The sequence below is a fragment of the Phaethon aethereus genome, assembly GCF_964289735.1.
Source record: "Phaethon aethereus genome assembly, chromosome: 25".
In the NCBI taxonomy this organism is placed as follows: Eukaryota; Metazoa; Chordata; class Aves; order Phaethontiformes; family Phaethontidae; genus Phaethon; species Phaethon aethereus.
This window is the reverse complement of record NC_138601.1, coordinates 5,511,843-5,531,555: the sequence shown is the minus strand read 5'-3', so window position 1 is coordinate 5,531,555 and position 19,713 is coordinate 5,511,843. Positions and strand designations below refer to the sequence as shown.

The 19,713-nt window shown below is 62.1% G+C and overlaps 1 protein-coding gene across 1 annotated transcript in view; it reads left to right on the top strand.

Annotated features, from left to right (window-relative positions):
- Positions 1 to 19,713, top strand: part of SRCIN1 (SRC kinase signaling inhibitor 1) — a 44,084-nt gene that overhangs the window by 7,983 nt on the left and 16,388 nt on the right. The window contains exon 2 of the mRNA XM_082010789.1: positions 4,864 to 4,887. Within this exon, the coding sequence (XP_081866915.1) occupies positions 4,864 to 4,887 (24 nt within the window). The remainder of the gene's footprint in view (positions 1 to 4,863; positions 4,888 to 19,713) is intronic.

Here is a 19,713-nt window from a genome sequence, read left to right as displayed (position 1 = left end):
TTGCGGCTGGAGAGCTGACGATCTCTCTTGGAGAGCAGGCTGGTGCGTGGGCCGGCGGCGGGACGGTGTGGTCCTGAGCAGCGCAGCCGGGCCGGGGGTCCGGCGGTGACGCCTGCCGCGGGGTCTCTGTGGCAACCTGCTATGGCCTCTCCGCTGACATCTCTTGATGGCCATCGGAGCCTCCTTGGGCTGGCGACTGCAGAGAGGTGTAGTAAAACCCAAGTCCCCGCCTAAAGACGCCTGTGTCTGAAAAATGAACAGCCAAACGAGTGCCTTGGTGCCCTTTTTGGGGGGGGGTCTGGGCTGGATGGCTCACCGAGGCCCCTTGGGAGCCCGGGCTGATGGGAACTGGCCCCGGCTCTCCCGCGCCCCGTCTTGTCTCGCGCCGGCCTCTCTGCTGCCCGCCGGGGTGCTCGGGTCGGAGAAATCGCAGGACCTCAGACGGCAACATGCGCAACGCGCAGTGTCGGCATCACTCTTCACGCTGGTTGCTGTTCGCGTTCGACTCTCTGCCTTGTCATTTTGCCGTTTCCGCTTTAATTCAGTTTCTCTCGTGCTGAAAAGCATTAAAAAACTTTAATAAGGAGAAACAGATTAAGTTCACTTTACTTTTATTTTTCAAGGAGATTTTTATTTGTCAAGACATTGTGCCTGAGGGGGACTCTATCAGAAACTGGAACTCCTGAAAAGGAGTTAATTAAAAAGCCAACGAAACTGCCTCTGTCCCTCCCTTCGGTGGAGCGTGCTGGGGATGCTGCTGCTGTCCATTTTAGAGGGACGCATTCGGTCCTGCCTTGTTAATCACTAACAGATTTGTGTTATAATTGCTAACCAGGGGAAGTCTGCCTTGGTCAAGGCAGTGACTCGCTCAGATTTCATTTACCTCCTGGTCTTCTCCTGGGACGATCACAAAGACTAATTTTTTTTTTTTTTAACTTAACTACAAAGTGTTCTCCTCTACGTTCCCCCAGCTCTGGTTTTCCTCTCTTCTGCAGCGTGCATGCGTGCGGATGCGGGTGCATCTCTCCGAGCATTCCTGTGTGCGTGGGTTCCCTCATGGCCGTGGGCTCACAAGAGCACCTCAGCCCCCATTTTGCGCTCGCACGCGTGCTCCAGCTCCTAAGCGCACACACGTGTGCACACGTCTGTGCTTTGCGGGGAGCCCCCGGTCCTAGTCCATCATTTTGCAGCATCATGGACATGACTTTCATTGTAATTATAATCTCAGCCTTTGTAATTCTTCATACCTTCTGCCCAGCTCTGCTGCAAGCGAGCTGCCTGCTTTATCGGTTGTAACAAGGCTGTCGCTTCAAATCCTCTCTCACACCATTATCTCCCCGTGATGCTTTTGAAGAGCCAGCGATATGTTAATTCTACCTTGGCCCTCTCCTCCTCCCTCCTCTCTGTACAAACCCACCCGTGCCAGCCTGGCCGGCGGCCGCGGTGCTCGTGGGGCAGCCGGGCGCAGCGCTCGGGCTGTCGCTGCTCCGTCCCCCGGCTTTGGGGGAGCTGGTGGGAAGCGGCTGTGGCTGCTTGTGCCGCCCTGGTCCCCTGTCACTGCCACCTCCTCGGGCACAGCCTGTGCCCGGAGCGGGGGACTCGTGCCGGGGGAACACGTCCTCTTTGCTTCGGGAGATTTGGGGTGCGTGGAGGACGAGCCAAACGGCAGGATGGGCCGGGCAAAGCGCCGGCGCTGAGCCCTGCTCCCGCTGAGCCCGCTGCGGCAGCAGCGCCTGCAAGGACAGATGGACGCCCCGACAGGTCTGCCTGGTGGTGTCCATCGCCCGCTTGGCCCTGGCAGGCAGCACCAGATTGTCGGCCCTGGACAGCCCTGCCTCTTGGCAGGGTACAGGCAGGGCAGGCAGCGCATCCCCTGTTACCCATCCGGGCTGGCGGCGGCAGCCCCGCTGCAGGCAGAGCTCTGCTTGGGGGTCCCACACCCCTCCTGGGGCTCCCAGCGCAGGGGCTTTTCTGGGACCCAGGGACCTGGGAGAGGGTGGGTGCCGTCCTGGCGCATGCTCTGCGTCGTGCAAACCAGCCCAAATCTCTTCCAGAATATTCTTGATGCCCTCCCATGGCACTTGGGCTTCAGACAAGCTCATTGCTGGTTTGATGTGGAGTGGTTGTGTGCGGTGGGGATGTAATTTATGGACTTTGTGATAAGCCTGTCCAGTCATCCTAAAATAATAAATAAAATACATACCAAGGGCTGGCACGAGATAGGATCAGTAATATCAGGGTGTGAGGAAAATTACTGAGACTCTTCAACAGCAAAATAAAGAGCGTGGAGGGAAAAAAAAAAAAGTCGCAGAGGAAAAAGTCAGGAGCATCATCTCCTACCACAGACTGGTTTGGGCCCCTCTGGGGACTGGGACAGACTGGTTTGGCCACAACTCTTTCTCCGGCAGCGCTTGGAGTATTTGGCCGGAATATCCAATCCCATTGCGGAGGCGCAGTGCAGCCCGTCAAAGCACGAAGGGGACTTAGGGGGGCGAGATCCCCTCGGCGTGCCGGCGGCGTATCCGTGCCTCCAGGGACCGGGTGGCAGCAGGCGCTGCCCTCCCCGGGCCGGGGGGTCTCGCCCCCTTCCTGCTGCTAGAGGGGGCGCGTCTGGCGAGGGAAGGGGATGAAGGGTTTCCTCCCGTCCGTTCGGAACCGGCGGCGAGTTATGGCGGGTGCCTCGCGCAGTCTGTCCTGGGAGGCGGCATCGGGGTCTGGCCTTGGGGAGCTGGACGAGTTGCACAACCGCTGCCCCGCGCAGCTTAACTCGAGAGGTTCCCGGCTCAAGGCGCGGCGCGGCAAACCCGTCGGGAGCTGATGCGGTCCCGCTCGCCTCTCGAGGCAGCGGGGTGGCCGCTCCTTCCCGCGGCTCCTCCGGCTGAGGAGGAGCACGCCGCCGGGCGCGCGGCCGCGGTGGCTTGAGCTTCTACCTGGGGTCAGGCGCCTCGGCGTGGCGCGCGGCAACGCCGCCATGCCCGGCCGGGCAGAACCGGCGCCGCCGGCCGTGCCTTGCCCCCGGCACCTTGCACCGGGCGCTCAGGCTGCAAAGAGCTGCCGCTGCCGCCGTTGGCGTGTCGATCGCCCAGTGCGGCGGCCGGCTTCGTGCAGTACCGGTGTTTTGGAAAAGCTTTACGCGCCCAGGACAGGCTCGGATCCTGCCGGTTGTTATCTAATTGTGCCTGGTAATCACGGCTCTGGACGTCTATTTCTGGTTCTGCTTCTGAGTCACAGCGTGCCCTTGGAAAAGACCTTTGTGCCTTGAGGCTCGGCTGCATGAAAACGCTGCGCGCGTTTGACTTAAATCGCTTCTAAAACAGTTTTGGTTTGGTTGAGGCAGAACTTGGTCTGGGTCTACTGATGTCTTCTGGAATATTAATGCGAACTGCATCTCGAATTGGAATAAAAGCATCCTGCTGACGCTTGAGAAGAGTCTAACAAGTGAATTTGCGTTTGTACGCATAGACTAGACCTCTGTGTGCCTCGTCAGCGGGAGGGTTAATACCCCGGCAGCGGATCTGCTCGCGGATTGGTAAAGTCCTTGGATAAATACTCTGCGATGGTCTAACGTTATTGCAACTCCTTCCTCTGCTCCCAGAGCACTGCGATAGGCGACTCCTTGGCAGGCACTGGGCATTGCAGGGGCTGCTGGGGACTGGCAGCCTGGCGCGGGAGCTTGCTTTCTCTTTAAAATAATAGTAGTAGTAGTAATAATAATAATAATATATCATCCTCTAAGTAACAAACTAGGTTTGCAGCCATGGTGATTGTGGTGGGGAAACAAATGCTGTAAAAAAGCAAGGTGGTAGGTGGGTGTGAGAGAGGAGGAAAGAGCAGCCAAGAACTTCGATCCCAATAAAAAGAGCATTGGGATAAAAGCTGCCCTGCACCCAGTTCTTCCACCCCACCCATCAGCTGCGCGTCTTGGTGATGTCAGAATGCTTCCCCTTCCAGCAAGGTGGATCACGCTTCTCGTCACCGGGTGTCATTTCTCTCCTGCTGGGTACGCTGCCTCCTCGAACACAGTCTCGGGGTGCTGCCGCAGCCGGGGTGCTGCTGCCCGGGCCGGGCTGTGCGGGCGTCAGGGCACCGGCGCCGGGGCGGGATGGAGCTGCTTGCCGTGCCGCTGTGCCGAGCGCGTGCCCTGCGCCGCAGCGCTGCGCTGCGCTTCGCCCGCGGCAGCGGGGAGCTCGCCGGCCGCTGGCCGGCGGCGCGGTGTGCCGGGGATGCTCGGCCCTGGTGCGCTCTCAGTCCCTGCCTTGTCCTCTGAGGACTCGCTGGGCTGCTGCAGCCCCGTCCCGGTGGCTACCAGTGGGTGACCTGGGGGAAGGAAGCTCCCAGGTTCCCAGCTTGCTGGGCTGTATGCGATGCCAGCTCCTGTCATTCGCTGTAGCACATTGGCTTGACGCCGGTGGAAGCGCTGCGAACAGAGGGAGGCGGCGGGGGCGAAGAGGGGCGATTGGAAGATCCCTTTAAAAATGAAAATTATGCTGGCTTCCGGCACCGAATCGCAGGGCAGCGGCTTGACTGGCACGTATCGTATGTGGGCATACTGGTGACTCCAGTAGCGATGCTGGGCTGCCGTCCCGCTGCCCGCTTTGCTCTGCTTCAGTTGCCTTGCACCCCGGTCTGCATTCAACGCCCGCTGCCGTCCCCGCCTGCTTGCATGGCCCCGCTCCCCCTTCGCCAGCCCTTAGCAGCGTGAAACTTAAGCGACCCGCTGGGAGGGGACTTTAAGCAGAAACGAGAGCAGGTTTAATGTCGCGCTCTAAAGTCAACAATTCTCAAAAGGAAAACAAAAGTCAAACCAGAATCTTAATGGTATTTTTTTGTTTTCTTTTGTTTTGTTGTTTTATTTTTTGTTAGCAACCCAACTACTGGAGCTTTAAGGTCAGTATTTCTGATTTTTCATGCTTCTGTTTGAAATGCATGCACTTTTCCACCCTTGCCTCATCCCTGTGTCTGTGTAGGGGGGTGGGAGCTTGGGTGTTTTGTTGAGGATTCCTGTGCCAACGCAGTTTGTTCTCAGCTCAGCGGCAGTTTAAGCTCGTGAGAAGGATGTTACGCTTCTGGGTTGAGCTGTTGTGCAGATACAAACCTGTTCTCTGAGGGGGATGGATCTGTGTCCTGCCCTCACTTAGACCACTATGACCCCATCGTTAAATCCTGCTGCTGTAGAGTTATTTCATTGCAGCAGAGACCTGAATTCCAGGAAAAAGACAGAAAAGAGCCTGTTCCGGATGGGCTCAGAAATCCACCTGTGGAGCTCCGTCCGGGTGCCTGCTCCCGGGCGGAGATGCAAGGGATGCTCCGATTCCCAGAGCTGCCCAGCGGAGCCTGTCCCTCCCGCCGGCGGCTCTGCCGCGCGCCGGGTCCTGCCGTGCTTCCCATCGCACGGGGTGTCGGTCGCTTATCGGCGCTGGGCTTGACCCTTTGCCCAGCACCGCTCCCCGCTTCGGGCTCCTCACCTCCCTCTCCCGAGCCCCTCGCTCCCCGGAGAGCCCCGGCTGACCCCACGCCGATGGGCAAGGGCAGGCGACTCGGGGGTCTCGGGATGGGGGGTGCCGGCGTGCTGCTCCCTAAAGCCGGGCTCTGCCTGCGCCTTGCGGAGGAGGAGCGGGCTTTCCGACGCAAACGCCGTGCCGGACCCCAGCGACCGGCTCACGTTTGGCGTGTCGAGGGACCTCGGGGCCAGGCAGCAAAGTTCGTCGTCGAGCTGGCGTTGGGCTCTGCGGGGTGGGAAGGGGCAGCTCTGTCCCGCCTCGGCCATCGCATCTCTGCCTCCATCCTCTGCGCTGCCGCCGGGGCGTCACGCGACCGGCCCCTCCGTCGGGAGGCTGCTGCCGGAGCAGCAGAAGGGAGAAAGCGTCAGCGTTTGCTTTATTGCACCGGGAGCTTTGTGCCTAAACCCACCTCCCCCAGGCCGCAAGGAGGGGACCCTGACCGGCGTCTCCGGGCAGCGCTGGGGGTCTGCGCCTGCCTGGCGACTCCTGCCAGCACCTTGCGAACAGTTGCCCTATTGTCTGGCAGGGTGAAGTGCGCATGTCATCGCAACTCCCCTTCCTCCCTCCTCCTCCTCGCCCAGGGATGCGGTGGCAACACTTCAAGGTCAGGCGTGTTGCTGGATGACCTTGGCGTGTTGTCTCCGGTGGCTTTGCTCTTCCTGTGGAAAAAACAGGCGCTTTCCTCGGCTGGCGGCGGAGAGTGGAGGAGTTGTAAAATGCATAACATGTGCACTTGCTCCGAGTTTTCATTCCTGAAGTACTTGCAGCATAAAACGCGTGTGAGCAGCGGCTCCCCGAATATTCAGCTGTCTGAGTTCCCACCGGCCGCTCTCAGCCACGTGCTCTTGGGGACATTCCTGGCACTGGGGGGGAAGGCACGAAAGCCTCTTCCCTCCCCCCCTTTTTTTGTGTGAGCAAAAAATAAAACGGGGACGATCCTTAGGGGCCACCCACCCCAGAGGGGTGCTCCTCGGCAGCGGCTGCGGGTTCGCGTGGCAGGAGGAGCATCTTCCCCGGCTGTATCTGCGGCGCAAACGCGTTACGGGTTACAGCCCCCTCCGCTTCCCGGCCGAGGGAGCCCCCCAGCTGCCCGACCCCCGTGAGCCAGAGGCAGCTGGGGACGGCTTGGCACCGGGAGAGCCCTGCGGGGAGGCTGGTCCCAGCAAGCAGGTGCTGGGGGCTTCCTTGAGGCCACCGCGGCCACCTGCGTCCCCTGGGGTCTTCTGTAGCTGCGGGCTTGGCCTTCGGCTGGGAAAGCTGCCTCCCACCCCCCTGCTCTCTCCCCGGAATAAAACTGTCCTGAGCCCTTCGGTTCCCTGTCCGTCTCCAGCTGCCCCCTCCGCTGCGGGGGGCAGAGCCAGCCCTTCTTGGCCAAAGCGGGGGCTGCAGCCAGAGCCCCTGATGGGGGACGGAGGGGACGGGATGGTGGGAAGGGCCGTGCCAAGTTCCCAGAGACACTCGGCACGCTGCTGCGGAAGGGCCCGCAGGGCAGGACTTGCTCTCCTCCCGCCCCGGCATCCCCCATCTGCCTGGGGACAGGCAATGGCAGCTGCTGGCTGCGATTTGGGGGTCTCCAGGCGCGGGCTTTGGGGGAAGGGGGGCCGCGCATCGCTGTGTTTGTCGGTCTCGGTGCTGGAGATAAGCAGATGCTCTCGTCTGTTAGCGGCGGTGCCGTCGTTGCGGAGAGGGGTCCGGGAGATCGCGCTGTCCCCGGCCGTTTCATCCTCCGCATCCCCTCGTGTCCGCAGGTGCTGCCGCAGCCGCTGCCCCAGCGCGTCCCTGCGCCTCCTGCGCTCGCTTCTGGACTGAGCTCAGCTCCCCGACGTCCCTCCCCGCCCGCCGGGGCGGGCTGTGCGCTCGCACCGAGCCGTCGATCCGGCCGCTCCGTGGCCACTGTCACGCTGCCGCCGGTCCCCGAGTGCCCAGGCAGGTGTCCGAGTCCCTCGGCCGGGGCAGCCCGGTGCCCACCCGCCTCTCCCTCACCTAAGCCGCCTCCCGGCTCACAGCCTGCATCCCTGCCCTTTTGGGGGGACTCAAAGCCTTGTTCGGGGTCTCAGCCTCTCCAGGGCAGGAGCATCTCAGCCCCGCGGTTTGCAGGGCTCGGGGGCTCCAGGGACCCGTTGCTGGATCTGGCTGGGGGGGCACATCCCTCCCCGGGGACGCAGCGGGGAGGGGGCTCCGCTGCGGAGAGCGGCGAGGCGGTACCGAGGTCTGGGGGCTCCCGCTGTGCTGATGCGGGGGGTGGGCCGGCTCCTCACTGTCACTTGTGGGCTGGCGGAAAATGGGAAGAACCGAAGGCAGAGCCTCGGCAGAGCTCCTTTGGTGCCAGGGCTTTAAAAGGACATCAAAGGGACGAAAGCAAAAGCCAGTGGGGGGAAAAAAAGACGAGGATGTGGGAGAAAAAGGAGTGGGACAGGACATGTTTATCTTAAAAACAAGCGTCCGGGGCTGTCTCAGCCACGTTGTGCCGTAACCGTGCAGCTCGGGCTCCAGCAGCGGAGTCGGCGGCACGGCCAGGGCACAGCGCTTCCCGGGAACGCCGCATCCTCTTAGTGGGAAGCCATTTCCATCCCGCCGGCAGGCCGGGGACTCGAGGCGTTTGCTGAGCCGGTATTACAGGCAGGCAGCGGTATTTACTTGCAGGAGACAAGCAAATACCAGGCAGGCTTAGCTCCTGTAATCCTGCCGCTCCTGCACCATCCCTCCTCCCCGTGCCCTCCCGCTGGCCTTGGCGTCCGCCGCGCTCTTCGGGGACCGGCTTCCGCTGCGTAATATTTTATCGCTCGCGAGAGGAGGGCACTGGGGCGTACCCGGGGGGGGAGCAGCGGCTCCCAGCTCCTCCTGGCTCTCTGCTTCTGGAGCGCTTGCTGGTTTTCTGACCTGCCCGTGGGAGCTGCTCTCCAGAGCTCGGTTATCTGCCCGTGCTGGGTGTTGTCACCACTTGGTATCGCAGCAGGGATGAGAGTAGCATCCGTACTGTAGGGACGGGGAAACTGAGGCGCGGTGGGACGAGGTAACTGGCCTGAGAGTACCCAGGGGGAGAAGCATCAGCACGACCTGCAGCAGAGTCTGGGCCCGTGTCCCGGATTTGGGGCTCTGTTTACCGACGGCTGTTGCTGCTGAAGTTGGGGTTTTGGGGGGTTTTTTTGCACAACCAGCCCCGCTGAGCCTGTTTCCCCCCGCGAGGCACCCGCACGTGTTAAGCTGAGCCCGGCCTCTCTGTCTACAGCCGTTAAAGCAGATCACGCCGCAGATGCCAAAGAGCTGAGCCTTGTCACCTGTCCCTGTGAAGTCCCTGTCACTAATGCTGCTAAGCCGAGCGTCCCCACTGCTGTCCACCGGCCCCCTCCCTCGGTGGCTGCAGCCCCGCGGTCCCCAGCAAGGGCTTGTCCCTTCTCCCCCGCCCCGTCCCCTTTCTGCTGCTTTCTCACACTTGCTTCCCGTCCGCCAGCGTCCCTGAAGGATGCGGTAATTTGCTTATTTTTGGAAGATGCTGTCACACAAGGCAGCGTCGCCAGAGAGCAGAGATTAAACGCGGCCACTGCTCAGCGCCAGTGAGGAAGGGGACGGCTGGGGCGAACGTCCACGCAGGGTCGAGGTAGCAGTGATGGGGCAGCACTGGCACCCTCAGCCCCAAAAGTATCTCCTGCCACGTACCCCTCCATAATCCATCCCCCGGGACCGTCCCAGCCTCAGGGGACATGACGGATCAGGCCTGTTTCTAGACCCCCACCACCCATTTATCCAGGGTCTCACAGCAGGGATGCTCCGCTCCCCGCGGAGGGGAGGCTGACGCTCCTCTCCCCACGGATGCCCGGCTGGACGTGGCTGTTTGAGGCACGGGGAGAACGACTCCAGGAACGAAAGCTCGGCTGCCTTTGCTGGGAGGTTAACGATTACCCTGCCCGTGGGAGCCAAGGTTGCACCCAGCGCCGGGAGATGAGGATGAGTGGGCACGGCATGTCCCCTCACCCGGGGCTGGTCCCAGCTCCAGCCCCCCGCCCTGGGCACCAGGACCTTCGGCTGCCCCACCGCTGGCGGCGAGACTGCTCCACCCCTGTGCTTTGGGAGAGAAAGCGGGTGTTTTGGGGGCTGAACGCAGAGTCCTCAGCACGGCGGGACTGACGGTGCGGTGCGGTGGGGACGGCCCTTGGAGCTGCCTTCTCCCGTGCCCGCACCCCGCTCCCCTGCGCCGGGCGCTGCCGACCCCGCTGCCGCCGACCCCGCTGCCCGTGGTGGCCGGTGAGGGACCAAGAGGGACCCCTTGGCGGGCAACCAGCGGCCGTCAATATTCATGAGGCTGCAGAGGATCCAGGCTTTTAAATATTCAGCAGGCAGGCGAAGGCGGGAGGCTGTTGGTGCCAGCAGGCAGGGGAAAAAAATGCAGAGAGGGAGCAAGCAGCCACCCGTGTCCCCCGCGGAGCCACCCGGGCCGTGTCTGAGGGCAAAAGGGTATTTTCTAGTTGGAAATACGACATCCGAGTGCCAGGCTCCCGCTCGTCACCCGCAGAGGGCCGGGCAGCTCGTGTGCTTTGCAGGGCAGGCGCGATGGGTGCCGGTGTGACGGAGGCGCTTGCTGTGGGGGTGCCCCGTCTCACCCACGCGTGGGGTCCCTCGCAGGGTAGCGAGCCCCTGCCCGGCTCCCGCTCACATCTGGCTGCCGCTAGCAGGCGATGCACATCTGGTGGGGAAGGCCCCTTTCTTTAGTCGAGGGGTCCGGTTTAAAAAACTAATCCGATTTTAACGCTAATCCTGTTAACATTGAGATCAGGATTAATTCTGGGTTAATCGGGATAATCCTGACAAAATGTTGAGCATTAGACGTTGGATGAATTATTGCTGCCGTGAGCGGTACGCTTTTAATTTGGTGGCGAGACCCAGGCGGGGGGAGAGAGGTGGGGGCCGACAGACAGGGATGGAGAGGCCGCAAGCCCCTTGGATGGGGGAGACTTGCACTATATCCCTATATTATGCTCAGAGCACCCTGGGCCTCTCATTTCTTCCATCTTTGCTGCTCAAGTCCCAGTTACCTCCAGTTTTTCCTCCTTTTCTTCCCAGCTGGGCAACTCCTGGCTCCTCCATCTCAGCAGGCAGGAGCTGGGCTGCGGGAAGTCCCTCCCTGCATGGAGGCTTTGCTGGAGTCAGCGTTCCTGGCTGGTGGAGCTGGTGTGAAACGCTGCACAAGGGTGCGGAGGGGTTCCGTCACATCCGCTCGGCCCCTGCTCGCTGGGAGCAAGTGCCTGAGCTGGAACGTGCGGGAGGAGGGTGGCACCACAGCCCTGTGCGTGCAGTACTGGGACAGCTGGGCTGCCCTGTCTGAAACTGGTTTGGAACTCGAGAGCTGATATCTGGGCTGGGGGGGCTGGTGAGGGGATGCCCAGGTTGCTGGGGATGCTGTTCTGGCTGGGGATGCTGCGTTCTGGTGCCGGTCAGGGATGCTGCGTCCCGGTCAGGGATGCTGCATTCTGGTGCCGGTCAGGGATGCTGTGTTCTGATCCTGGTCAGGGATGCTGTGTCCCGGTCGGGGATGCTGCGTTCTGGTCAGGGATGCTGCGTTCTGGTGCCAGTCAGGGATGCTGCGTCCCAGACAGGGATGCTGTGTTCTGGTCCTGGACAGGGATGCTGTGTTCTGATCCTGGTCAGGGATGCTGCGTCCCGGTCGGGGATGCTTGCCGGCAGGGATTTGCAGCCAGACTCGAGGTGAAGAGGTGTCTGCTGGGGAAGTGTCTTGTTACCTGGGCTTTGCTCCTCTTACAAAACAGCCGGCAGCTCTTGGCTGACTCACTCTCTGGGAGCATCAATAATTAAGGGTGAGAGGAGTTCGTTAGGAATGAATGAATGAATGGTGCGGTTTGCGATGCGCTGGCGTCGGTTCATTTTGCAGAGGGGTCAGAGCTGCTTTGGGTGGTGACCAGGCTCCTGGCGCCGTGAGCTGGGCAGGCTGGGGAGTCTCGAAGGAGTTCTTCAGACACGAACTGGAGTTCATTTTGCAAAGGCTCCACTGTCCCGCACCCTGCGGCACTAATGGCACAGCCCTGCCCAAGGCCAGGACCCCCTCCAGCCGTTACTGGGGCCCAGGAGGGGACCGAGGTGGTGGGCTCTCCTCCCAGCACCTCCGAGGGAGGGAAGGGCAGGTAGCACCTCCCTGAGGGCTGGACTGAATGACTCCCAAGCAAACAAGGTGGGAGCAGGCTGGCCTGGCTGAAGCCCCCCCGATGTTGTGATGGGCTCAGGCAGGCAGAGAAATGGGGGGGAACATTGCAGGACACATATCTGGAAATCCCTCCTTCCCTCCCCCTCCTGCCTCTGTTTCTTTAACAGTTCTCAGAGCTGCTTAAAAAAAAAAAAAAGTTTCAAATTTCCATTTAAATTTTCCTTGGAAATGTTGACAGCAGCAGAGCTGCAGGAGGGACAGATGTTGTTTTTCTCCCAGCTTTGCTAACAGCTTTATTCGCTGCTGACCCTCGCTGGCGGCGCAGAGACGAGCGGCCAAGGCTCCGTCCCCGCTTCCCTGCGCGCCCTAAGGGACGCTCACCCAGGCGGGGTCCCGGTGGTGATGGGGTCCCCAGCCCCCTTTGGTGCATCCTCCACTTCTCCAGCTCCCAGGCACTGGGAGCCTCCCCAGCTCGGCAGGGAGAGGCTTTCCCGGTCGAGCTCCCCTGGCACAGACACGTTTCCCTAAAGGATGGGGTGGAAGAGGCTCAGCTCTGTCCCAGAGCAGCCCAGAGAAGCAGCGCTGAGCCGGTGTGTTTGGGGATGGGGGTTGCACCTGCAACATCCATGGAAAGGGTTTTCCAGGTGTGGCGAGGGCGAAGGGACTGTGTCCGCTGTTTTTCCCCATCCCTTTGTTCCTGAGATCCATTTACCCAGGGAATGGTGCGGGCTGGGAGCAGTGGTCTGGGCCAGGCTTTCAGAGATGCTCCCCTTCAGCTCTGGCTCGTAAATACGGACGGTTTCGTCCTCCAGCACCTGTCCTGTCCGGCTGCCGGCACGCTGGCTCTGCCCCGCGGAGGGAGCGCTGCGGTGTCACGGTCCCCACGCCGCCGGGAGCGACGATCCCCTCTAGCTCCGGTCAACCAAAATCTGAGCGGCAGCCCGAGGGGATGTGCACGCAGGCAAGGGCAGGGATGCAGGTAATGGCTGAGAGAAATAGATACTTCATGTTTTTAGATAGGGAGACAGAGGTAGGGATGGAGAAGAGTGATGGAGAGCGAGGGTCCGAGAAGCATCAGGCAGGAGCCCCACGTGAGGGGTCCTGTTACCCTCTCCCACGGCTCTTCCCAGCGCCAGCTCTGAGGGATGCTGTGCCAGGAGATGGCACAGAAAGGTGCAGTGGCTCACGCTGGTCCTACAGCAAGAGCCCAGGGTGACTCCCAGCACAGCTCAGCGATCGCTGGAGCATCCGCACGGCGATGACGCTGAAATGTCCTTCCCCGCTCCCAGCATCGCAGCTGGAGGCCGGTGAGGTCTCCCCAGCTTTAGCACGGGTGCCGAGACCCAGTGCCCATCCCGAGAGCTCAGCACACCACCAGATGGGACCTGTGTTCAGATGCTGGATTAAATGATGAGAAGGGGATTATGAGGAATTAATCCAGATCAGTGTCCAACCAGGGGCTGGAGCTGGGGGTTTATGTACTCGGTAAATAACCACTTGCGTTGCTTTGCCCGGGGCTGGGCTTGCCAGCTCCATGCCAGCTGTTTCCCAGGCTGGCCGGAGTGGATTTTAGGGGGCCCTCGCCTTTATCCCCATCATGCGGCGGGGCAGAGGAGGTGCAAACAGACGGGCCTGGGACGGCGGCAGCGTGGCAGGGCAACGCGCCTGCCCGGGACCGCCGCAGGGCTCCGTCCGCCCGTGCGAGGGCGATGCCCGGCCGGCCCGAATGCGGCCCAGCGCCTCGTCCCCGCCGTCGGCGCAGGATGGAGCGTGAGCTGGGGGGGGGTCCGGGGGCTGCCGCCGGACCCAGCCCCGCAGCGGCTGCCCAGTGCAGCCCGGGCTGCTTCGCCTGCTGACGGCAGGGTCCTGGGGAGAGGCTGAGCTCGGGGCCGGGAGCTGCCTGTGACATGAGCACGGCGATGGCTTGTCCTTCCCAGCTGCGAGTACAGGTCTGTATCGGCGCTTGTGGGCTGTGTTCTGCCTGTCCCGGCGGGTTTTTGGGAGGGGAGGGGGGCTGGCTTCTCTGCCAGGACAGGCTGCGGAGCTCGGGCTGAGCTGGGAAGAGGCATAGGGAAGTGCAGCCGTGAGCCCCGGGCACGTCTCGGCAGGGTGCTGCTCAGGGACCCCCCTTCTACTGCCCGGTCTCCTTGTTGCAAAGAATATTCGTACCACGGCTGAAACACCCGCGAGCACTGCAGGTTGCTGAGTGCTGGTGTGTGCGATGTACAGAGAGGTCAGGCAGAAACGGGCCTGAAATGGCTGCTTTGTTCTCAGATCGAGTCCCACACCGCCCGCGGAGCCCGCTGTGGGTGGGAGCGAGGTGCCGGCGGAGGCTGTGACAAACCCTCTGCGCCGTCTCCGAGGGTCCCTTTGCAGGGTCAGGCTTGCTGCCGGTCCTTAGGAAGCGAGTGGAAATATTAATGAGCGTGACGAGCTGCCAATGCCTTGAGCTTTGCGCGGGAACAGCTGCAGAGTGCCCTGCTCTATCCCGGAGCAGGATCCTTTCCCCACACATTTTTCCCTGTTTTTTCTTCTCCTATCTTCTTTTAAGTGCCCTGCAGGAGGTCCAGAGCTGCTGCTCTGCCCCAGCTCTCCCAGCTCCACTCCCTCCAAACTCTGGCTTGGGTGGCTCCTGCCACCCTTCCCTGTGCCCCGGTCCCGCCACTCCCCTCCTAAACTCTCCCCCTCTTCCCTGCGGCCACCTCAGCTCTCCATCAAGACGGGGCGGCTCCGCTGCTTGCCCCTGCTCCAGCGGGGTGACAGCGGTGCCCATCACTGCCGGGTCCAGAGGGACAGCCTCACTCCCCAGCCGGGTCCCCCAAAACACCGCTGGCACCTCGGCTCCTTCCCTCCCTCCGCCCAGAGCGTTCAGCCTGCAAAGCTGGGGAAGGTAATATCGGAGAGGGGAGAGGGGTGTGGAAGAAGGGAGGGAAGGAGGGGGACAAGAAGAAGGGAGGGGAGAGAAGGAGGAGAGGAGCATCCTTATCTAGCCAGGCAGATATAATGAAGCTGCTTCAGCACTGACAGTAAAGGGATTGTTGGGAGCTCTAGGAGCTAAAAGAATCGCTTAATTGTATCTTTTTTTAGCTCTGGGGAGATAAAAGACAAAAGTCCCCAAGTCTCCCCCTGCTCCCTGTCCCACCTCTTTTATATAAGGCTCCCAGGGAGGCGGGGGGGGCTGGGGATGCTCCTGTCCCCACCGGCGGCGGGGGGGGGGCTCCCGCTGCCTTCCCCAGGAGGGGCCTGGGGGGAGCCGGGTGCTTTGCGAGTGGGTTTTCACTGGGAGAACCGCTGAAACAGCACCCATGGTGCCCTCCCCGGCTGCAAAGCTTTGCTGATGCTTCCGCACCAGCCCGATTCCCCCTGCTCCAGCACGCAGGAGGCTCCCGGGGGCTGGGAGCCGCTCCCCGGCAGGTAGCACACAGGTTTCTTCCCCAGGGCAGGCTGCCGCCGCCTTGACCTTGGCGCCCATCGCCCCACCCGCCGCTCTGCCCTCCCAAAAGCCAGCAGCTCCCGGGGCTGCCGCACCGCTGCCCTGCGGCCTTGGCCGGCTTTTTGTTTTGCTTTCGGGCAGCTGCGCTCCTCTGCCTTCCCTTCGTGCCCTGCCCGTGAGCCCGCTGCCCCCCACGCTCCGCGCCCTGGTGTGGGGCAGGCTGCTGGCCCCCGGGCTGGGGGAGATGCCGCTGCTGCCCCTGAGCTGGGGGCTTGAGCCAGCCTTGCCCCGAGAGCTCCCAGCACACGCTGCTGCTGCTGCTGCTGCTGCTGCTGCTGCTGCTGCTGCTCCTGCTGCTGCTGCTGCTCCTGCTGCTGCGGCAGAAATCAGCCCGGCGCTGTGTTAACCCTGTGCTGTCGCTGCTGGCTCAGCAAGAAACGGGTCATCTCCCAGCGTGGCATCGCTGTGGCGCAGGGACAGCGAGTGGGAGAGCTGCGTCCCCTCCCCTCCAGCCCCTTGCTGCTGCCGCAGGTGGGTTTCGGGTGCCGCAGGGGACATCGGGCTCTTCTGGAGCTGCAGGAGACCCAGCCCTTTGAGTGGGGGTCTTGGACAAAACTGCCCCTGGGGGGGGCATAACTGTGAAGCAGGGGGCAAAATGCCTTTGCTCCTGGGGTCCAGGGTGGGTTTTGGTCATCTCTCTGCAAAGCACTGCTGCAGCAGCCGGGATTTATCCTGCACCCCTAGAGCCTTCCCCAGCTGGGACCTGCGTGGGCTGGGACCCTGCGTGGCCGCAGCCGGCAGCGTGCGGCTGGGTGGGCGCGCGGGTGCCAGCATTGAACCCTGGTCTGGTCGCCCGGGGCTCTGAAATGCGGTGAGCAGGCGGGAAGGCGAGGCTTTCGGGGGAGGCTCTTTCCCTTCTGGAGACGGTGACGAGGGTTTGATGTTCGTTTTTGTCCTGCGTGGGACTGAAAGCTCAGCCCACGCACCCCGAACACGGGCCCCGGCAGGCGCCCGGGAACTGGAGCCTTGCGTGCCCCCGGGACCGGGGCAGCACCCACGGCCCCACGTGTCCCCCTCCTCCAGACGGACGGCAGGGCGACGCGTTCCCCTGTGACAGCAGGGGACATCCATCCTGTCGCCGCAGACGCTGCCACAGACAGGTCCCAGGCGCTGTTCACCCCAGGGTGGCACCCAGCAAGGCAGGATTGGGCCCCCCCCAGACATCTCCAGCAAAACAGGGATCGGGGAACCCATTTTCGACTCCCCCACCGTGACGGATGAAGCCACACGAGAGCGTCAGGTGCCGCCACGCTCGGGGTGTGCCATGACCTTGGCGACTGCGATGGGGTCCCAGCTACTCTGGAAGGGCTTGTGAATGGGACCCGGGGCGGGGAAGCAGAGCCGCCCTGGGGGCTGCCGTGGCCCGGCAGCACCAGCCGGTGGCAGAGGGTGTGGGGGCTGCGTTGTCAGTTAACGTATTATCTTATAGCGGGATAAGTCGTTAGCGAGGCAGAGCAATAAAAAACAATTCCCTCGGAGATGGCTCGTCAACGGGCCGCTGGAGGCCAAGGACGGCCGCAGCGGCCGCAAAGCTCGGCGCGGGTCCCACGGCTGCGCCCCCGGCAAAGCCCAAACGGCCCCAGGCAAGAACCAGCGGAGACCCCCACCCCATAGCACATGGGGTCCCCCCTCACGCCGCAGGGTCTGTCCTTTCCAGCTCGCCGGCACCCTGCGCTGGCCCGGCGAACGTGGGTGCGCGGTGCCCAGCCGCGGCAGGTCCTGCACCCCCTGCAGCGAGGGGTGCCGGGGAGGGGGTGTGCGGCCTCGCCACGGTGCCGGCGAGGGCTTTGCGGGGCCGCCGGGAGAGCACGTTGTGCCCAGCATCAGGCCAGAACGGTCCCTCCCGGGCTCAAAATCCATTAATTTCCATCTTGCCCTTTTTTCCTTTTTTTTTTTTTTTTCTTTGACTGATGCCATAATTAGCTCCATCAGATGAGCTTAATTACTTGAGGTCAGCTGCCACCCTGGGGCTGAGGCAGAAGGCAGGAGGGGTCCGGGCTCTCCTAGAGCAGGGCAGCTCTCCCCCCCGCCCCGCTCCCACAGCCGTCCCGCAGGCTATAGGGACCGTGGTGCGTTGGGCTGTTGTGCTATAGGGGCTGTAGGGACTGTGGTGTGTTGGGGTGTTATGTTCTATAGGGGCCGTAGGGACTGCGGTGTTGTTGGGGTGTTGTGCTATACGGGCTGTAGGGACCGTGGTGCGTTGGGCTGTTGTGCTATAGGGGCCGTAGGGACCGTGGTGTGTTGGGCTGTTGTGCTATAGGGGCCATAGGGACCGTGGTGCGTTGGGCTGTTGTGCTATAGGGGCCGTAGGGACCGTGGTGTGTTGGGCTGTTGTGCTATAGGGGCCGTAGGGACCGTGGTGTGTTGGGCTGTTGTGCTATAGGGGCTGTAGGGACTGTGGTGTGTTGGGGTGTTATGTTCTATAGGGGCCGTAGGGACTGCGGTGTTGTTGGGGTGTTGTGCTATAGGGGCTGTAGGGACCGTGGTGCGTTGGGCTGTTGTGCTATAGGGGCCATAGGGACCGTGGTGTGTTGGGCTGTTGTGCTATAGGGGCTGTAGGGACCGTAGTGCGTTGGGCTGTTGTTGCTGTAGGGGCCGTAGGGACCACGGCGTGTCGGGCTGTTGTGCTATAGGAGCTGTAGGTACTGCGGTGTGTCGGGCTGCTATAGAGGCTGTAGGGACCGTGGCGTGTTGGGCTGTTGTACTATAGGGGCTGTAGGGACTGCGGTGTGTCGGGGGGTTATGTACTATAGGGGCTGTAGGGACTGCGGTGTGTCGGGGGGTTATGTTCTATAGGGGCCGTAGGGACCGCGGCGTGTCGGGGTGTTATGTTCTATAGGGGCCGTAGGGACTGTGGTGCATTGGGCTGTTGTGCTGTAGGGGCCGTGGGGACTGTGGTGTGTTGGGTGTTGTGCTATAGGGGCCATAGGGACTGCTGTGCATTGAGGTGTTATGTTCGATAGGGGCCATAGGGACTGTGGTGCTATAGGGGCTGTAGGGCCCGCGGGGTGATGCGCCGAGGCACGCACACCACAACAGCCCTTAGCAACAAGGATGCTACGTGGTGACGCCACGGGGAGGGGGAGGCAGCGATCCCCCCTCGGCCAAATCCATTCTTTCTTACCGTTATTTCCTCCAGACAGGCTCGTCCTGGGGAGGGCAGCGCTGGAGGCTTTTGAGTCCAGCCCAGCTGTGGGCTGCGGCTGGGGGCGGGGGGGAGCGCAGTGGGGCGGATGGAGATGGGGCGGGCGAGACCCCGCTGGCGCGGCGCAGGGGAAGGGGCTGCCGGGAGGGCAAGGCCGGGCTAAGGCGCAGCCCTGGCAGCCCAGGACCCATCCTGGGTCAGGAGCTGGGGTGCCGCACCGCTCACAGCACCGCGCTCGGCGCCGCGCGGCGAGACGGCCGGAGGAGGGGGACCGCAAGCCATGTGCGAGGGTGGGGAGCCCCAAAACCGGCCGCTACGCCCCGAAGACCTGCGTGCTGTGGACATGGGGCAGAGGAGACCGGGTCTCTCCATCTCCCGCTCACTGCGGCTTCCTTAGCCGCGGCAAAGCCCCCCGTGCCCCCGTGGCCGGCACTGGTGGAGCCGCTGGCCCGGGCGCTGCCGGCGTGCTGTGTGCGGTAATAACAGCGATAGAACTAAGCAGTCAATTTTCCAGCAATTAGCTACAGGGAGAACATTTCAAGTCCTAGAAAACCCCGCCCCACAGGATTAATTAAATCTTCCAATTAATGTCTAATTTAAATGATGATGGTGGCTGTTATAATTTCGTATTGATTTTTCTTTTCGGTCTTAAAATAGAGCTGTTGTCCCTTCCATGCTGCCTTTTCCACACCCCAGGAGCTGTTTGTTCTCTCCGTTTGATTTGCCACCGTTAAACATGTGTCTGGAAAATCAAGCCTTGTATTTCGGGGTATCGACAGGCAGCGTTCGCTCCGCTGCCGGGCGGGTACCTGTGGCAAGGGAACCCGGCTGCGTGCTCCGAGGTGTTTGTGCAGAGAACCCGTATCTGAAGCCTGAACTTTTATGCAGCTTGGCCGTGCGAAATTGGACTCCTGGCATATTAAATTTTTACTGCTATAAACCCAAACCTATTACTTTCCCCTGGCTCAGGCAGCCATAAACCTTGCCGCTGCTTTGCTTCCAGAATAAGCCGGGCATTTATGTTTCCCGGGAGCCGGTTCATTGGCGTAATGGATGTGTAACCTCCTGTAATTGCTAAGGTTATTCCAGCGCTTGTGTGCGGGCCCTGGCTCAGTCGCCTGCTAGCTAGCTCCGGTTTTCTTCCGAGTGGGATGCTGCGGGGGAGCTCGGAAACGCCCGGGGTGGCACCGGGAGGCTTTGCAATGCAGAGCGCTGCGAGCCCGAAGCGGGGCAGGTGAGCGAGCAATGGCAGGAGGCACAGGGACTGTAAGGGGCTGTACGTGGTTAGAGGAGGAGGCCTGGAGCTGGCACCGTACCCGGACCACATCATTCTGCTGACTCAGCGGGGGAGCCGGGACCGAGCACCCCTGGGTGCGGCTCAGCCTCGCCCGAGCCGCCCGTCCCGGCGCTGGGCGCCGGA